This window comes from Triturus cristatus, chromosome 5_1, assembly GCF_964204655.1.
Source record: "Triturus cristatus chromosome 5_1, aTriCri1.1, whole genome shotgun sequence".
Classification (NCBI taxonomy): domain Eukaryota; kingdom Metazoa; phylum Chordata; class Amphibia; order Caudata; family Salamandridae; genus Triturus; species Triturus cristatus.
In genome coordinates this window covers 939,346,413-939,361,392 of record NC_140587.1, presented here as the reverse complement: position 1 = coordinate 939,361,392, position 14,980 = coordinate 939,346,413, and the positions used below count along the sequence as shown (strand labels likewise).

Below are 14,980 nucleotides of genomic sequence, written 5' to 3'. Positions count from 1 at the left end.
CAGATGCACACTCATCCTCCTCCCTCCTCCTCTCACACACAAATATCCCTTCACAACTCAGAGACCTCCATTGGCTCACTGTTCATAAACACGCACTCAAACTCCTCACACACACAAGGCCTTGGACAGCCTAGGGGCACCTCCTACCTTAGGAGCTACATCAAATTCCACACATATACCAGAAATGTCTGCTCGGCCAGCATCCTACTTGCACATGGAAAGCCAGATGTCGACGAGGTCGCACTTTCTCCTAAGTCTCTCCAAAAGTCTGTAAAAAACATCAACCTAAAAGGGAACGAGGGTGCGGAAAGGAAAGTGCGAGAGTAACGGAGCTGACCTAATGCCCATTGCTTATATCATTACAAAACGAAAGCAGAATGGTTTAAAAAGACCACGTTTGTGAATACAGAGCCACAGTATGCATTTTGTTTTCCAATGCACCCAACAAGCAGGTATTTCAGTACCTCCAGGAATAGTGTGCTTTCCCACCCAGGGAAAACATGGTTGTTCAAAGAGCGAGGAGGCAACAAAAGTAGAGCTTCACTGGCAAACACGTAATGTGGCGCTAATGTGTTTAGGTGTGAATAAATCAATCTGGCCACCTTTGTTTAGTTAGTTAGTTATTTTTCATATTTTGAATGTTTTATTTCTCTCTACCCTGAAGCTGCACTTAGAAATTGAAAAATGTCAGAAAAAGACTACGTTTCCAGCAAGTGCTTTTCTTTTTTGGATTCATTCCACAGGGGACTGGGAGCAAATAAACGAAAGGAGGAAAGAGAAGGTAATACCTGTTTCTTGAAGTCTCGGTTTTTACTACATGAGGAGGAGCGAGACAGAGAGGGAAGAGGGGGAACAAAGGAGGGTGGTGGCAGCTGCCAGCAGCGGGAGAACTGGACACTGTCCTTGTCTTCTTTGGGCAGGAAGGAAAAGACAGAGTTCTTTTCCTTCTCTGCCCGTTTAGCCCGTCCCCAAAGGCCGAGCCTTAACCATCGACCTTGGCGAATTCCGCCGTCGGGGAGGCATGTTTAAAATAGGAAAGTAGGGGAACGGACTCAAGCAGTTACGACAGACTGTCGTAACTACTTGAGTCCGTTCCCCTACTTTCTTATTTTAAACATGCCTCCCCGACGGACAGAGCACATCGGCCCGCGCACTATGCATTTTGTTTTCCAATGCACGCACCCAACAAGCAGGTATAATTTCAGTACCTCCAGGAATAGTGTGCTTCTACAAAAACATGATCGACGTTGTTCAAAGAGCGAGGAGGCATTCAAGGCAACAAAAGTAGGGCTTCACTGGCAAACACGTGAGGGAATCGAGTCGGCCTGCTGCGCTGCGAGCCTCAGCCTGGACTTCACCACGACAGCCAGTGGCAGCGTCCCGAAATGGCCAATCACTGCATGGCTTCACATGAAGTCACACGGTGATTGGCCATACATAAGTGCAGCTGCGGCAGTGCCACCACCCCGCGGTGCGGCACTCAATAAATGGATTGCCTCATTTTGCCTGCCCTTCTGCGCGGTTAGACTAGGGGGGCACAGTTACTCTTCGCCCATATGAGACCCGGGGGCTGCGGCCCTGGCTGCTGTATGAAGCAGCACCCCCTTGGGTCCCTCAATGGGAAGATTGTTGCGCGCATGTTCGGGCTGGCCATAGCCCAAAAATGCACATGCGCACTATCTACTGCTGCAGCAGCCGAGTCTGGACTGTCACTCAGCTGCTGCAGCCCAGCCCCACCCCCTGGCTTCAGCAGCGTGCGCACTCCGTCCGGATTTTCAGTCAGGCGTGTCCCGGTACTACTAGTACTGGAACACGCGTATAATATATTTATAATTTATTCAGCGTGATTGCGCTTGAGTAACGGTGGGTCCATGTGGCTTAGTGGGGCTATGCCCCAACGCCCCAATGGACGCACCACGCCTGAGTCCAAAGCGGCAGCAACTGTCATCTACACTGCATTACGGGAGGAGTTAGCTCAGTGCCCTGATCATTCTTACTCAGGACTCTGTCAGCTCTGCTATATCTGTAAGTGGGTTTGAGTCAGAAATTCTGAAGTGGGCACCGGACTCAACCCACTTCATTTGAAGCCTGGTCTATTTTTGGCCCACAGAACAGGCCAGCAGGAAAATATGCTGCCACAGAGCAGTCCCTCAGATCGGTAAGAGAAGTAAAACAGGTAAATGTAAATTCCATTCGGATTGAGCACAGTGTTTAGGCCACCATAGGTGCTGATTCACCAAAACGACAGGGTTAGCGGACTTTCATCGTGGTGCAACCTTTGACTCCAAAACACATCATACTTTGCGCCTTAAATAGCCCATCAATAGCCTCCTTTCACTTCTGAAGGGTTAGAGGAGAGGTGATGAGGGAAATATAAACAAGTAACTATGGCTCCTGCAGCCCTACAATCATTTTCAAGCAGTTTGCCCCTGAAGCTGAGTAGCGCGTGCTGTGCACTTGCCACGTGATTGAAGTTGAATGCAAGTTTCTGTCATATTGCTTCAATGTTTGACCTAAGGTTTTTGCAAAGTAAATGACTCAATGGTTAACATATCGATGAGGACGTCCACCAGTAAAGGGTGATCTGCCAATAAAATTAGATATTACATATTAATAATAACCATCGCAGGCACTAAACTTGTTTCCTTGATCACACCTACAGGTGCAGATGTCCTGAGTCTGTATGAACTTGACCTAGATTACCTTCAAGACCATTGGTAAGAACATGCTCTGCCCCTGTGTGCAAGAAAGGTAGACTTCTCAGATTACAGATAGATTAATGATAGCAAGAAGTGTGGTATGGCATTAATGACTACTGGCTACTTTTTGTGGGTTGTTGAATCTGTGAAGAGTAGAATCAGGATCTGTACTTTTGAAGAGATTATTACTATTTTGAACCCGGAAATTCGATTTAGGGATGCAAGAACGTTTATGAATAGAGTCCTAGGAGAGCAATGGGTACTATTTGGAAAGAGGACTAGATACAAGTGGGGCAAGGAGGATAACAGCAGAGAGGAAGTGATTAATGGTAATCATTTAGATAAACCTCAAATGTGAACCTGTGTTTTAGCTATCTCCCCATGTGGAGCCAGTTTGTGGGGCCACCATAATAGTAAGGCACTTCAGACTGAGGAATTTGGGGGCATATTTACAAGGGCTTTATCTCCGCTTTTTTGGCTTTGTAAGACAAAAAAGCGGAGATAAAACCAGCGATCTATTTACAAGAGGGTGCTAACATGCATAATCGCATGTTAGCACCCTTTTTCCCAACGCCTCCCTTTGCATCTCCAATGAGATGCAAATTGGGCGTTACTGGGCGTACCCCGGATGGACTACCTTGCAAATATTGCTGATGTTTACATCGCGATATTTACAAGGCAGCCCACATGATTTTAGCAGACGTTAGATTTTGGCGAAATCTAACGTCTGTTAAAATCTTGATTTAGCCATCCCTAACATAGGGGGTGGATTATGCTGGTACGACCCTGTGGGTCGTATCAGCAAGGTTATCGCCGTTTTGCAGGGAACATCGCTGGAAAAAAAGCGATGTTCCCTGTAAAAGGGCGATAACCTCGCTATCTCTGGAATTTTTATCGCCCTGGAGAAACGCGTTGTTAATAACGCGCTACCAGAGCGATAAATTCCAGAGATAGCCTGCGATAATATTATTATCGCTAAGCACGGCCAGCGATAATTATCGCTGGCCGTTGATAATATGCCACACAGTTTCTTTAAACATTTATTTTATCTGCCTACCTCAGCCTCCACTGAGAATATACATAGAGAGGCAGGGTTATAACATTTCACAGATATAGTCAAACTCCATCCCCTGTTGCTCTGGCGTTCTATATGGTCCAAAGATGAGACCAGCTTTACCAAGTCAATTATTTTAGATTACTTGTCCCTGGATAAAGCATTGGTTATTCCCTGGCTAAGTTATGTTAACTTTTTAAATACTAAACTATTCAAGATACCAGTCCAGACTAACCTCTTCTCAGTAAGATCACTTACCACATGGTCTATCAAAGAAACTTTTATGACTTATAGAAGTGAAGCCCGAATGGATTGCGAGGGAGGGAAACCAACTGTCACATTTTATCTAACACTTAGGGCTGCCTAGACTACTACTAGACTACTACTTATATCTCTAACTTAATGCATCGTTTGGATTAGTTAGATTCAGACTGGGAATCGCTCAACATTTAGTTGCATTGCCCTTCATGAAAACTTGTCCCGCAGATACGACCCCTTGCCCATGTGATGGCCAGAGCAAGCAAAGCACTATGCACTTTATACCGTTTTGTGACTTTTATTCAAGTTTTGGGCACCACTACCTAAAACCTCCTTTGCTTGCACAAGGTATCAGATCGCATACTGCTGCTCTGAAATACATGCTTGAGTTAAATGATATTGATGTCTGTTTAAATGTTGCACTTTTTATTTCAAGTGAATCTGTGAAGAGTAGAATCAGGATCTGGACTTTTGAAGAGATTATTACTATTATAACAGCAGGGAGGAAGTGATTAATGGTAATAATTTAGATAGGCCTCAAATGTGCACCTTCTTTTGTGTCTTTTAGCTCTTATGAATTTTTGTACTTGCTTAATTTTGTGGTTTATTGTCCGTATGTATGGTATGATAAATCCACATATACATTCTAATCTGCAAGGGGCCAGATTTGAAATTTGGAAATTCGCTCCTATTGGACCAACACCAAAGTTCGAGAAAATTCTCTATGACTATCATAGATTTCCATGAGCGCGTGGATGCAAAAATTAACAAATGTATATTTACAGTAGGTTGTAAATGATGAATGCAAAAATATAACAGGTGAATTCCCACATTAATTTATTTATTTAGCTAGGTATGTTTTTGCTTAATGTGAGAAGTATTACTTGTGTGCCACTGCGTTCCCATTAAATATGAGGGGGCAGATTAATGTGGGACTTGCGCCCCTTTTACGCCACCGTTGCGTCACTTTTGTGACGCAGCGGCGGCGTAAACCCTGTGCCACGTTGCGCCCCATTTACATCGTGACGCATCAATACAGATGCGTCACGGTGTAAAGCCCTGCGCCACGTGAAAACTGCGTCAGGTTTCACGTGGGCGTTTCAACACGGGGGGCGTTCTGTTGCAGGAACGCCCCTGAAAAGTGACTCAGTGAAATCTATACGATTTCACTGAGTCACTTTCCCAACGCTGATGCGTCAAAACCCTGCGCCTGCTTGAAGCAGGCGTAAGGCTTGACGCACCATGTTAGGGATAGGGTAGGTTGGAACAGTGCTGGAGTTGCGTCGCGCTTGCGATGCAACTTCAGCACTGTGCCAAACTTACGCCGGCAGATGCGTCACGTATCTGATTGTCCTTCCGCCACGATGCACCGCATTGTAAATGCAGCGCATCTGCGGTGGCGCAAGGGCAAACTTGCGTGACGCATCTTCCCTGGCGCATCCATACTGATTTGCAGGGATGCGCCAGGGAACATAAATCTGCCCCGAGGTGTTCCCTCCCATTCCTACCCTGGAAACTCACTCGTGCCATTGACTGGAGGAAAGTTATGTATGTTTCCAGGGTGGTAAATTACATGAACACCCACACGCATATCTGTTTGTGAATGTTCACGTGATGTTCCAAGTACAAATAGCAGCAAAGACAACTGTAACATTTAGGCCGCCATTATGAGTGTCTCGGAAGAGTATGCAATATGTATTGATCCTGATAAAATCTAATACCCTGGTCTTCAGAAATTTTCGACGGTAATAGATTCTGCTTATTACAAGTTGTGCCCTAAAAATGATGCCTTAAATATGGATTTTGGTGCCTCCTGCACCAGCTCTGCATGTCACAGTGTGAACTGGGCTTCTATATGGTATATTTCAGCAGACTTGGCCTGCCAAGATGTACCTGGGTGCCGCCGAGTTTATTGCACTAACATATTCCCTATAATTCCGATGCATAGATAAAGAGGTGTTCGGAAGGGTGACCGGAAAAAACGGGCAATGAAAATCAGCCCTTAACTGCAGAAATTAAAGCATTTTGTTTGAACTTTTGTATTTATAAATGCAAATTGTACATGTGCATTTCAGGCTGCTCCAATTTAGTGAATTACGATTTAGTATTTATGGCCACAAAGTGAACTTTCAGTCACCTAAATTGTACTTACATGTGCAAAACACCACAGTTTCGAGGCACAAATGCAGGTGATTGCCATGTGGGAGTACACACGCGTCTATGACGGTCAACCAGTGTGAATGCATTAGACGGAACCGGATGAGGGACGGAAAGCTTTTAGCACATGTGTACGAAATGGAACTGCTTCCTATGAGCTTCTAGACACCAGAAGGCAAGGGCAGGCAACCTTATGCAACCATAAAACATTGGCCTGTAGCAGCTGATCCAGCGCTACACTTTATCAGGGATCGATACTCATTAATAATTTCATACAAACGGCCCATACACATTCACCCAACTCATAAATCCCTGTTGCGCTGGGTGTCAAGTTTTAATGACGTGAAAATGTGTTTACTTCCCAATTTCATGTTTTATTTTTCTAAATTCATAACTAGACCTGTATATCAACTCTCTTTCCTTTCGGTCGATGGACCAATTAGTTGAGTAGTTGATGGTAATAATAGTACTAACTATATAACCAGCTAAAAAATCACAGACTCTTGGTAAGATTAATAAAGTTTATCTCAAATGAATGTAAATGATTAATGCTCATCGCATACAGGTTACAATGCAAACAAAGAATCTCACAAAAGGGAGAGAAAATCAATCAGCAAAATACAAACAGTGTCATACTCATCATCAGTGTACGATATGCATATAAAGGAGTGGATAGATGAAGAGACATAAGTTTCAGAGGCAAAAATACATTTGCAAATAATTATGCAAAATACGAGTCATAAAGATAATACAGACCCAAAGGATCAGTGAAATACCACACCACTGGCCAAAGAAGTAGTGGGGGTCTCCTGAAATAGAGTCAGGAAACAAAGATTTCAGGAATCAGGAACGGGACAGGAACAGCTAGGCCTCTTTGCAAACTGACGGACAGCGACAAAATCACCCCTCTCTCCTCTCCTGTCAACCTAAGCGAGAACTACCTAAACCACTTCCCCAAAGGCACCCCAGTTATACCCTAAAACCTACATGTCCAACCCACATTAGTTGAAACAATTCACAAAATTTGGCTGCTCATTGGATGATTTGGGAGGTGGTTTGTCACACCACCATGTTCTCACTCAATAATTCTGCATGCTCATTTTTCTACATCCTTTCACATGACATAATTCTTGACTTGTTCATTTATTTTAATACTAGGGAACATTTCATTATTTTCACATAGGTTTCTCAGCCTCGTTCGCAGAAGAAGTCTTGAGTCTCACTGCCAGTCTCATCTTTTGGCAGGCAAACAATGATTTATGAGCTGAACAACCTTAGGGGCATATTATCAAGCCCCAGTGATAATTATTGCTGAGCGCGCTTAGCGCGCTTTTTATTAGCGCCGGCTATCGCTGCAATATATCGCCAAGCTAGCGCTGTATTATCAACGCTTAGCACTATGGCGATAAATATTCCAGCGATAGCGGGAAATTGGCCAAACATCGCTGAAAAACTAGCGTTGTCCCTTTTAAAATGGCGATAAGCTTGGTGATAAGGCCCTGTGGCCTTAACCCCATAATCCACCTCCCATTTTAGGTATGCCTTAGTCAGGAATTTAGCAGATGTTAAATTCCTGCGTTAATGCAGAGTTAGCGCGATTATGATTATCACTACGTCTCGTTGTTAATATGGCGAAACTGCCTTAGCGATATTTTCCCGTGTTGTTTTGATAGCCTTGCTACTTTGCATCTCATTATTGATGCGATGCGAGTCGTGACAAAAACGGGAGCTAAATCAAGGAAACATGCACTAGCGAGTCCTTGTTGATAATGCAATAAAATTATCGCCGCTTTTCGCCCAAAAACGGACGCTAAAGCGGCGATAAATCTATCACCAGCCCTAGATAATATGCCCTTTAGACTTTTGCTCTTCATCTGCAGTGCTCAGCCTTTCTGACAAAGTTTGCCAGGTTATTTGTGCTCTTTCTTCAGCCCCTCATCTATCATGCCAAATTTAGTAAAATGCAGGCCCATCTGGCTCACTATGACGAATAAAACATATACGTTCATTAATTACATGGAGATGCACCACTGTTTACCGCCCACCTTCGCACCATCCCCTGTTAATATTTTCTTAGCAGAAGCTCAAAGCAAAAAGCAGCATTATTTATTATCGTTTTAAAGCAAGATGCGAAATGCGGCCTAGAGATGTATTAATTTTGTTTCTTTCGAAACACAATGTAAAATGAGGCCTAGTTCTTTCATGCATTAGTTCACATTAGTGCACGCATGCGCAAAGCGGTTTCCCATGTGGTTCATGTGATTTGCATGTTAATTTTCACTGCACACTGTTAGTAAGTATTATGGGAGAGTCCATTCGAGCAAGTTTCTTTTTGCAAAACCCTGCTCTATCAATCCCCCCTCTGACGGCTTCCTGGAGCCGTCATAAAATACCCACCATACCAAGTGCCATCTTTTTTAAAAATCTAAAGATCAGTATTTTTTTCTCTTTTTATCAACTTCTCATCTAATTCCTTCATCTTGTCATAGTAGTCTCCTTTCATATCTTCTATTTCTATCTAATCTCTTTTTCTCTTTCTTGCTTTTTGTTTGTTATTTGATTCTGTCGTCTCTTTTCTTCCACACTTACACTTACAACATTTATATATTGTTATTATTACTAAGGCTACTCCAGCTACTGAAATGATTGGTATTATTATTTTTCCTAATAAGCTACTTCCAAAGGTTGAAAAACATTGACGTACAGAAGAGAAACTCTTACCAAGTCTCTCCCAGACACCGTCAACCTCCAGTTGGGTCAAGTCTTCATGTAATTTCGTAATATTCTTAATATATCCCCCAATACCTTTACTTTTATCAGGGATATAAGTGCAGCAGTGTTGAATTTTCAACATGCCACAGACTCCACCCTCCTTTGCCAATAAGATTTCAAGGGCAAGTCAATTTTTCAAAACCATTGATCTGATTGCAACCATTTCGGTATCAATCATCAAGAACCCACCAGCAGTATCTGTCGATAAACTATCAATCACTGTGGACAATTTTCGAATTTTATGCTAATTCAGAACGACTCCAACTGATGGTATCAGTGCACCAAAAATGTCACCAACTATTTCGGTGAAACTAGCTCTCGTAATTTACGTGTTAATCCTTGTTTTATTTAATTAATTCTGTTATTACTTTTGTCTACATAGTAGACCTTTAGGAAAACAATTGCAAAATAACAACTACCATACCAATGTGCAGGCAACCTGTAATAGGCTTTCGTATCATACACATAATAGACTCCTGGGAAAACAGGATCAGTTGCCCGCATCAATCCCAACCTCCAGTAATTTGGAAAGTATGCTCACATTCACTAGTACCAATAAAATAATTATTATAGTCTTTAGTCTAACCAAGCAGATTTTCCCTTTTTGATACCAATCCAGGGACATTGCAGCATATGTCTCACCTTTCTCATAATTTCCTCCTCTAAAAGCCCATGGTGGTACCTGTGACTTCTGTTCAGCAGCTTTTCTTTGGAAACGTTCTCTTCTATATCCTACCATTTCTATGAACACCTTTTCTTCAACCCGCAAACTACATGTTAGATTGGTTTTGTGAGCACATCCTATATCTAGTGTCTTAGTAATATGGAAGAATTCTCCCATATAAAGTGCATTTCTACTACTTATAACCTTGTTTAGCTCCTTTATAATAGGTATTTCTGAAAATACTAAATCTATATTGGAATAATGATACTCTAGCTTCCCGTCACGTAAAATAGGCTGGTTAAAACACTGAAAAACACACCATATGTTAAAGGTAGGTGCTGATAGGTCACCCCCTCTGAGACAGGCAAAGGTAATTGCATGCACACATAACAATCACTCACATTCAGGTGCCAATTACGATCCGGTAAAAAATGTCCCCGTACGACTCGTATCCGGTCTTTTTACCGTACGAATCGTACAAGTGCCGTACGAACTGGCAATCACGATTCGCATGGTAAAAAGTCCATACGAACCGCACTGGGAATCATTCCCCACACGTCCTCGGGTCGGAAAATGTGTCCGACACGTCCTCGGACGATTTACCTTACAAACGTGAAAAGCCAAGTCCGACCGAGGAATCACGATCCATCCCGTGCGTCCGAGCTTACAACCGTATGGAAAAAACACCGTCCGCACCGAACTCCTATAGCAACCATGGAGACATGTGCCCGCATACGCGCCCAACACTCCCCCCAGCCCCCGTACGTCCGACACGTACCCCCCGTGTATGTATACCCCCACCCGTCTAGGTACACCCCAGTACGTTCGAGTCCTACCCCCACCCCTGTACGTGTCGCACCACCGTGTACCCAGTACGTTCCAGTCGTACCCCCACCCCAGTACGTGTCGTACCACCGTCTATGTACACCCCAGTACGTTCGAGTCCTACCCCCACCCCTGTACGTGTCGCACCACCGTGTACCCAGTACGTTCCAGTCGTACCCCCACCCCAGTACGTGTCGTACCACCGTCTATGTACACCCCAGTACGTTCCAGTCGTACCCCCACCACAGTACGTGTCGTACCACCGTCTATGTACACCCCAGTACGTTCGAGTCCTACCCCCACCCCTGTACGTGTCGCATCACCGTGTACCCAGTACGTTCCAGTCGTACCCCCACCCCTGTACGTGTCATACCCCCGTGTACCTACACCCCAGTACGTCCCAGTCGTACCCCCACCCCAGTACGTGTCGTACCACCGTCTATGTACACCCCAGTACGTTCCAGTCGTACCCCCACCCCTGTACGTGTCGTACCACCGTCTATGTACACCCCAGTACGTTTGAGTCCTACCCCCACCCCAGTACGTGTCGTACCACCGTCTATGTACACCCCAGTACGTTCGAGTCCTACCCCCACCCCTGTACGTGTCGCACCACCGTGTACCCAGTACGTTCCAGTCGTACCCCCACCCCTGTACGTGTCATACCCCCGTGTACCTACACCCCAGTACGTCCCAGTCGTACCCCCACCCCAGTACGTGTTGTACCACCGTCTATGTACACCCCAGTACGTTCGAGTCCTACCCCCACCCCTGTACGTGTCGCACCACCGTGTACCCAGTACGTTCCAGTCGTACCCCCACCCCTGTATGTGTCATACCCCCGTGTACCTACACCCCAGTACGTCCCAGTCGTACCCCCACACCAGTACGTGTCGTACCACCGTCTATGTACACCCCAGTACGTTCGAGTCCTACCCCCACCCCTGTACGTGTCATACCCCCGTGTACCTACACCCCAGTACGTTTCAGTCGTACCCCCACCCCAGTACGTGTCGTACCACCGTCTATGTACACCCCAGTACGTTCGAGTCCTACCCCCACCCCAGTACGTGTCGTACCACCGTCTATGTACACCCCAGTACGTTCGAGTCCTACCCCCACCCCTGTACGTGTCGCACCACCGTGTACCCAGTACGTTCCAGTCGTACCCCCACCCCTGTACGTGTCATACCCCCGTGTACCTACACCCCAGTACGTCCCAGTCGTACCCCCACCCCAGTACGTGTCGTACCACCGTCTATGTCCACCCCAGTACGTTCCAGTCGTACCCCCACCCCTGTACGTGTCGTACCACCGTCTATGTACACCCCAGTACGTTCGAGTCCTACCCCCACCCCTGTACGTGTCATACCCCCGTGTACCTACACCCCAGTACGTCCCAGTCGTACCCCCACCCCAGTACGTGTCGTACCACTGTCTATGTACACCCCAGTACGTTCCGGTCCTACCCCCAACACAACCTCCTAAGTACGGAGCGCACCCCAGGCCCCAACATCACAACCGCATGTACGAGTCGTACCAACCCACACACAAGGACAGCACCGTACAACCAAATGGCCCATCTACACACCGTACACACGCTCAAAACGCACGTACACAACCAGGACAAAACAAAACAACACAAGAAGACACTATTCGAATGGCACAAAGCCACTAAACATGGCCAACAAACACTACAAATACACCTTCACTGACCTGCAACTGCCAAAGACAAACAGAGGGCCAAAACACCACCACTACTTATAACACACCCACCCAAAATTCAAACACTGCCACACCCACCCATGGACCAATAAAAAGGGCCCACACACACAAACCATGAGCCTTTGCAACAGACTCACTGCTGCCAGACACCACAGAACCATACAACAAGCTACACCACACCTTACACTTGCACACCTTCACACAACCACCCTCACAAACACCCCCTCATCACATTCACACACACACACACACACAACCATCCACACACCCCCCCCAACATCCACACCCCCCCCCACCATCCCCACCCACACCCCTCACCATGCCCACTACCAAGAATCCAAAGTTCAGTAACCGAGAGTTGGAGGTCCTTGTTGATCAAATCCTCAGAGTCGAGCCACAGATCTTTGGAACATTGGTCAGAAACACCAGCCTGGCAGCAAAAACAGCCATGTGGCAGACCATCGTCGATGCTGTGAATGCTGTTGCGGACACCAGAAGGACCAGGCAGGAATGCCAGAACAGGTGGTACGATCTGCGGAGGAGGGTCAGAGCCAAGAGGCAGGAGGAACACGACCAGGCCAACGCCACCGGAGGAGGGCCCTCCCGCAGACCCGTACAGTACCATCCCTGGGAGGAGAGGGTGATGGCCATACTGCCGGTGGAGGCAGTCGAAGGATTAGAAGGACTCCGAGACCCGGGTGAGTACACAAACAACGCACCTCACATGGGGGGAACGGCATCCACAACCAAAATCACTAACAGGCACGCAACCACCACAAGCCATCGCATTACTCAACCACACTCCATGAGCACGCACATGCCACTGCTGCCACCATGCCCCATGCACCCAGCTGGACAATGTCAAGTCACAGGCCACAGAAGACAACAACACATGACACGGTAACCCGGATGGCGGGAGGCTGGGCCCCAAAAATCACATAGTGCGACTCCGAAGCAGACAACAATGCACTCTGCCCACATGGCCTAGGTCACAGCCAGACAAACAGTGTGTCCCAACACAGGAATGACTTGCCAGCAAATGGCGGACGCCTTGCATCAACACATGGGGGTGAAGGCACTGTTTTGCACATGACAGCAGCTAATGAACAGCCAACATTGTGAAAGAGTGGCAGCACACACCACCACAGCAGCAGCGCACGGACACACATCACACCCAATGGGTGCCTGGAGATCAGAAACAAACTCACATCAACAAGCCAAGGGCCACTCAAAGATCTGCTAACAGTGTGTGCCCAGGAAGCTGGGCTGAGGTGACAGAGGGTGACACACAGAGGGAGGGAGAGGGGGACAGAGAGGGAGGGAGAGGGGGACAGAGAGGGAGGGAGAGGGTGACAGAGAGGGAGGGAGAGGGGGACAGAGAGGGAGGGAGACACAGGGAGAGCAAATCAGCCATGTGGTGTGTGGGAATGTCTGCTCGTCAGCAGGTAGACTGCGTGCATGTAGCCAAGGGTGGCCCGTGCCAGAACCCCCCCTCTTCTCCATGGCAAAACACAGGGCCATGTCACAACCTGTGCACGAGCACAATGACAGCTACCTGCATCACATAAGTGTGTGGAACAACTCCATGTGCACATGTACAGTGCTACACGGAAGGCGCCAATGCATGGCTCGCAACACCTGCCCACTCCACTGCTGACTGCAGTCACACTTGACGCAGCAAGTAAGACTGTGCCACACATAGTTAAAGGGGCCAAAGTGGTGCCCAAGGGACACACCCATGCACAAGTGCACTGTGAGTGGAATGCAAGACAGATCCTAATTCCAAGAGGAAATGTGCCAACTTTGGAAATGATGAAACATGGATGTTGCATGGACGAAAATTAACATTGTCTCTCTCACACACAGGGCAACGTCGTGGTGCACCCCCCAACACTGGGGGGGAACACTCACAGGACCCGGATCTGCAGGAGCCCGATCCCACCGGCAGCGACCACTCTCACCACTCTGTGGACGACCCCGACTGACCTGGCCCCTCTGGTGTCCAACCGCCTGCAGCACCTGCGTCAGGTACAACTGTGCCAACCACCACCCCCACTCCTGCCACATCCCAGGAGACACCCAGGATCCCTGCCCCAACACCACAATGCAGCCAGGCTGGCCAGGAGGGACACGGTGTCCCGGGCACCCAGGAGGAGGCAGGCGACAACGCCAATGCCACCCCTCAGGGGTCCCGGAGACCCGATGTGCCCACAAGGGCAGGCCAGGCGCAAGTGGGCAGGGGTGGTGGGAGTGGAGGACGGCGGAGGCACGAGCCTGACCAGTTGGCTGGGGATCCGGTATTTTCCCATGTCCGTAACATCCTGGACTCATACCGGCAGGACACCACGGGCATGGCCCAGGTTGTGTCCACCCTCAATGAGATCAAGGGGAGCCTCGATGAGATAAAGACCCAGCAGGCCCAGCAACATGCGGAGCTACATGCCTGTCTACTGGTACACCAACGGAGGATGGAGGACAGACAGGCTGAGCAAGTGACGGCATTTCAGGGGATTCACGCTACACTCCGTCGGATGGCCGACAACATGGCCGACCCTCCCTGTGCCAGAAGGCGGAGAACATCACCACCCACAGGGAGGGATCAGGAGGAGGAGGAGGAGGAAACATCCGACGGAGCATCCCAGATGTCGTCACGGCCTGCTGCTGAGGTTCCCCGCAGGAGGCCGGGTCGTCCACGGAAAGGACCGTGAGGGTCGGCGCTACATCACCATCTCCCAGGACACCTGGCCTGGCACCTGGCCCACTGGAGCAACAGCATCACAGCATCAAGAGACATTCTCTGCCACATGGCCCTGCTGGTCACTGGCT

The 14,980-nt window shown here is 47.7% G+C and overlaps 1 protein-coding gene across 2 annotated transcripts in view; it reads left to right on the top strand.

Moving 5' to 3' along the window:
* GPLD1 (glycosylphosphatidylinositol specific phospholipase D1) overlaps positions 1 to 14,980 on the top strand; it is a 513,772-nt gene that overhangs the window by 153,676 nt on the left and 345,116 nt on the right. For both annotated transcript variants that reach the window (XM_085605993.1, XM_085605992.1), the window contains one exon: positions 2,663 to 2,717. In XM_085605993.1, the coding sequence (XP_085462119.1) occupies positions 2,663 to 2,717 (55 nt within the window). The remainder of the gene's footprint in view (positions 1 to 2,662; positions 2,718 to 14,980) is intronic.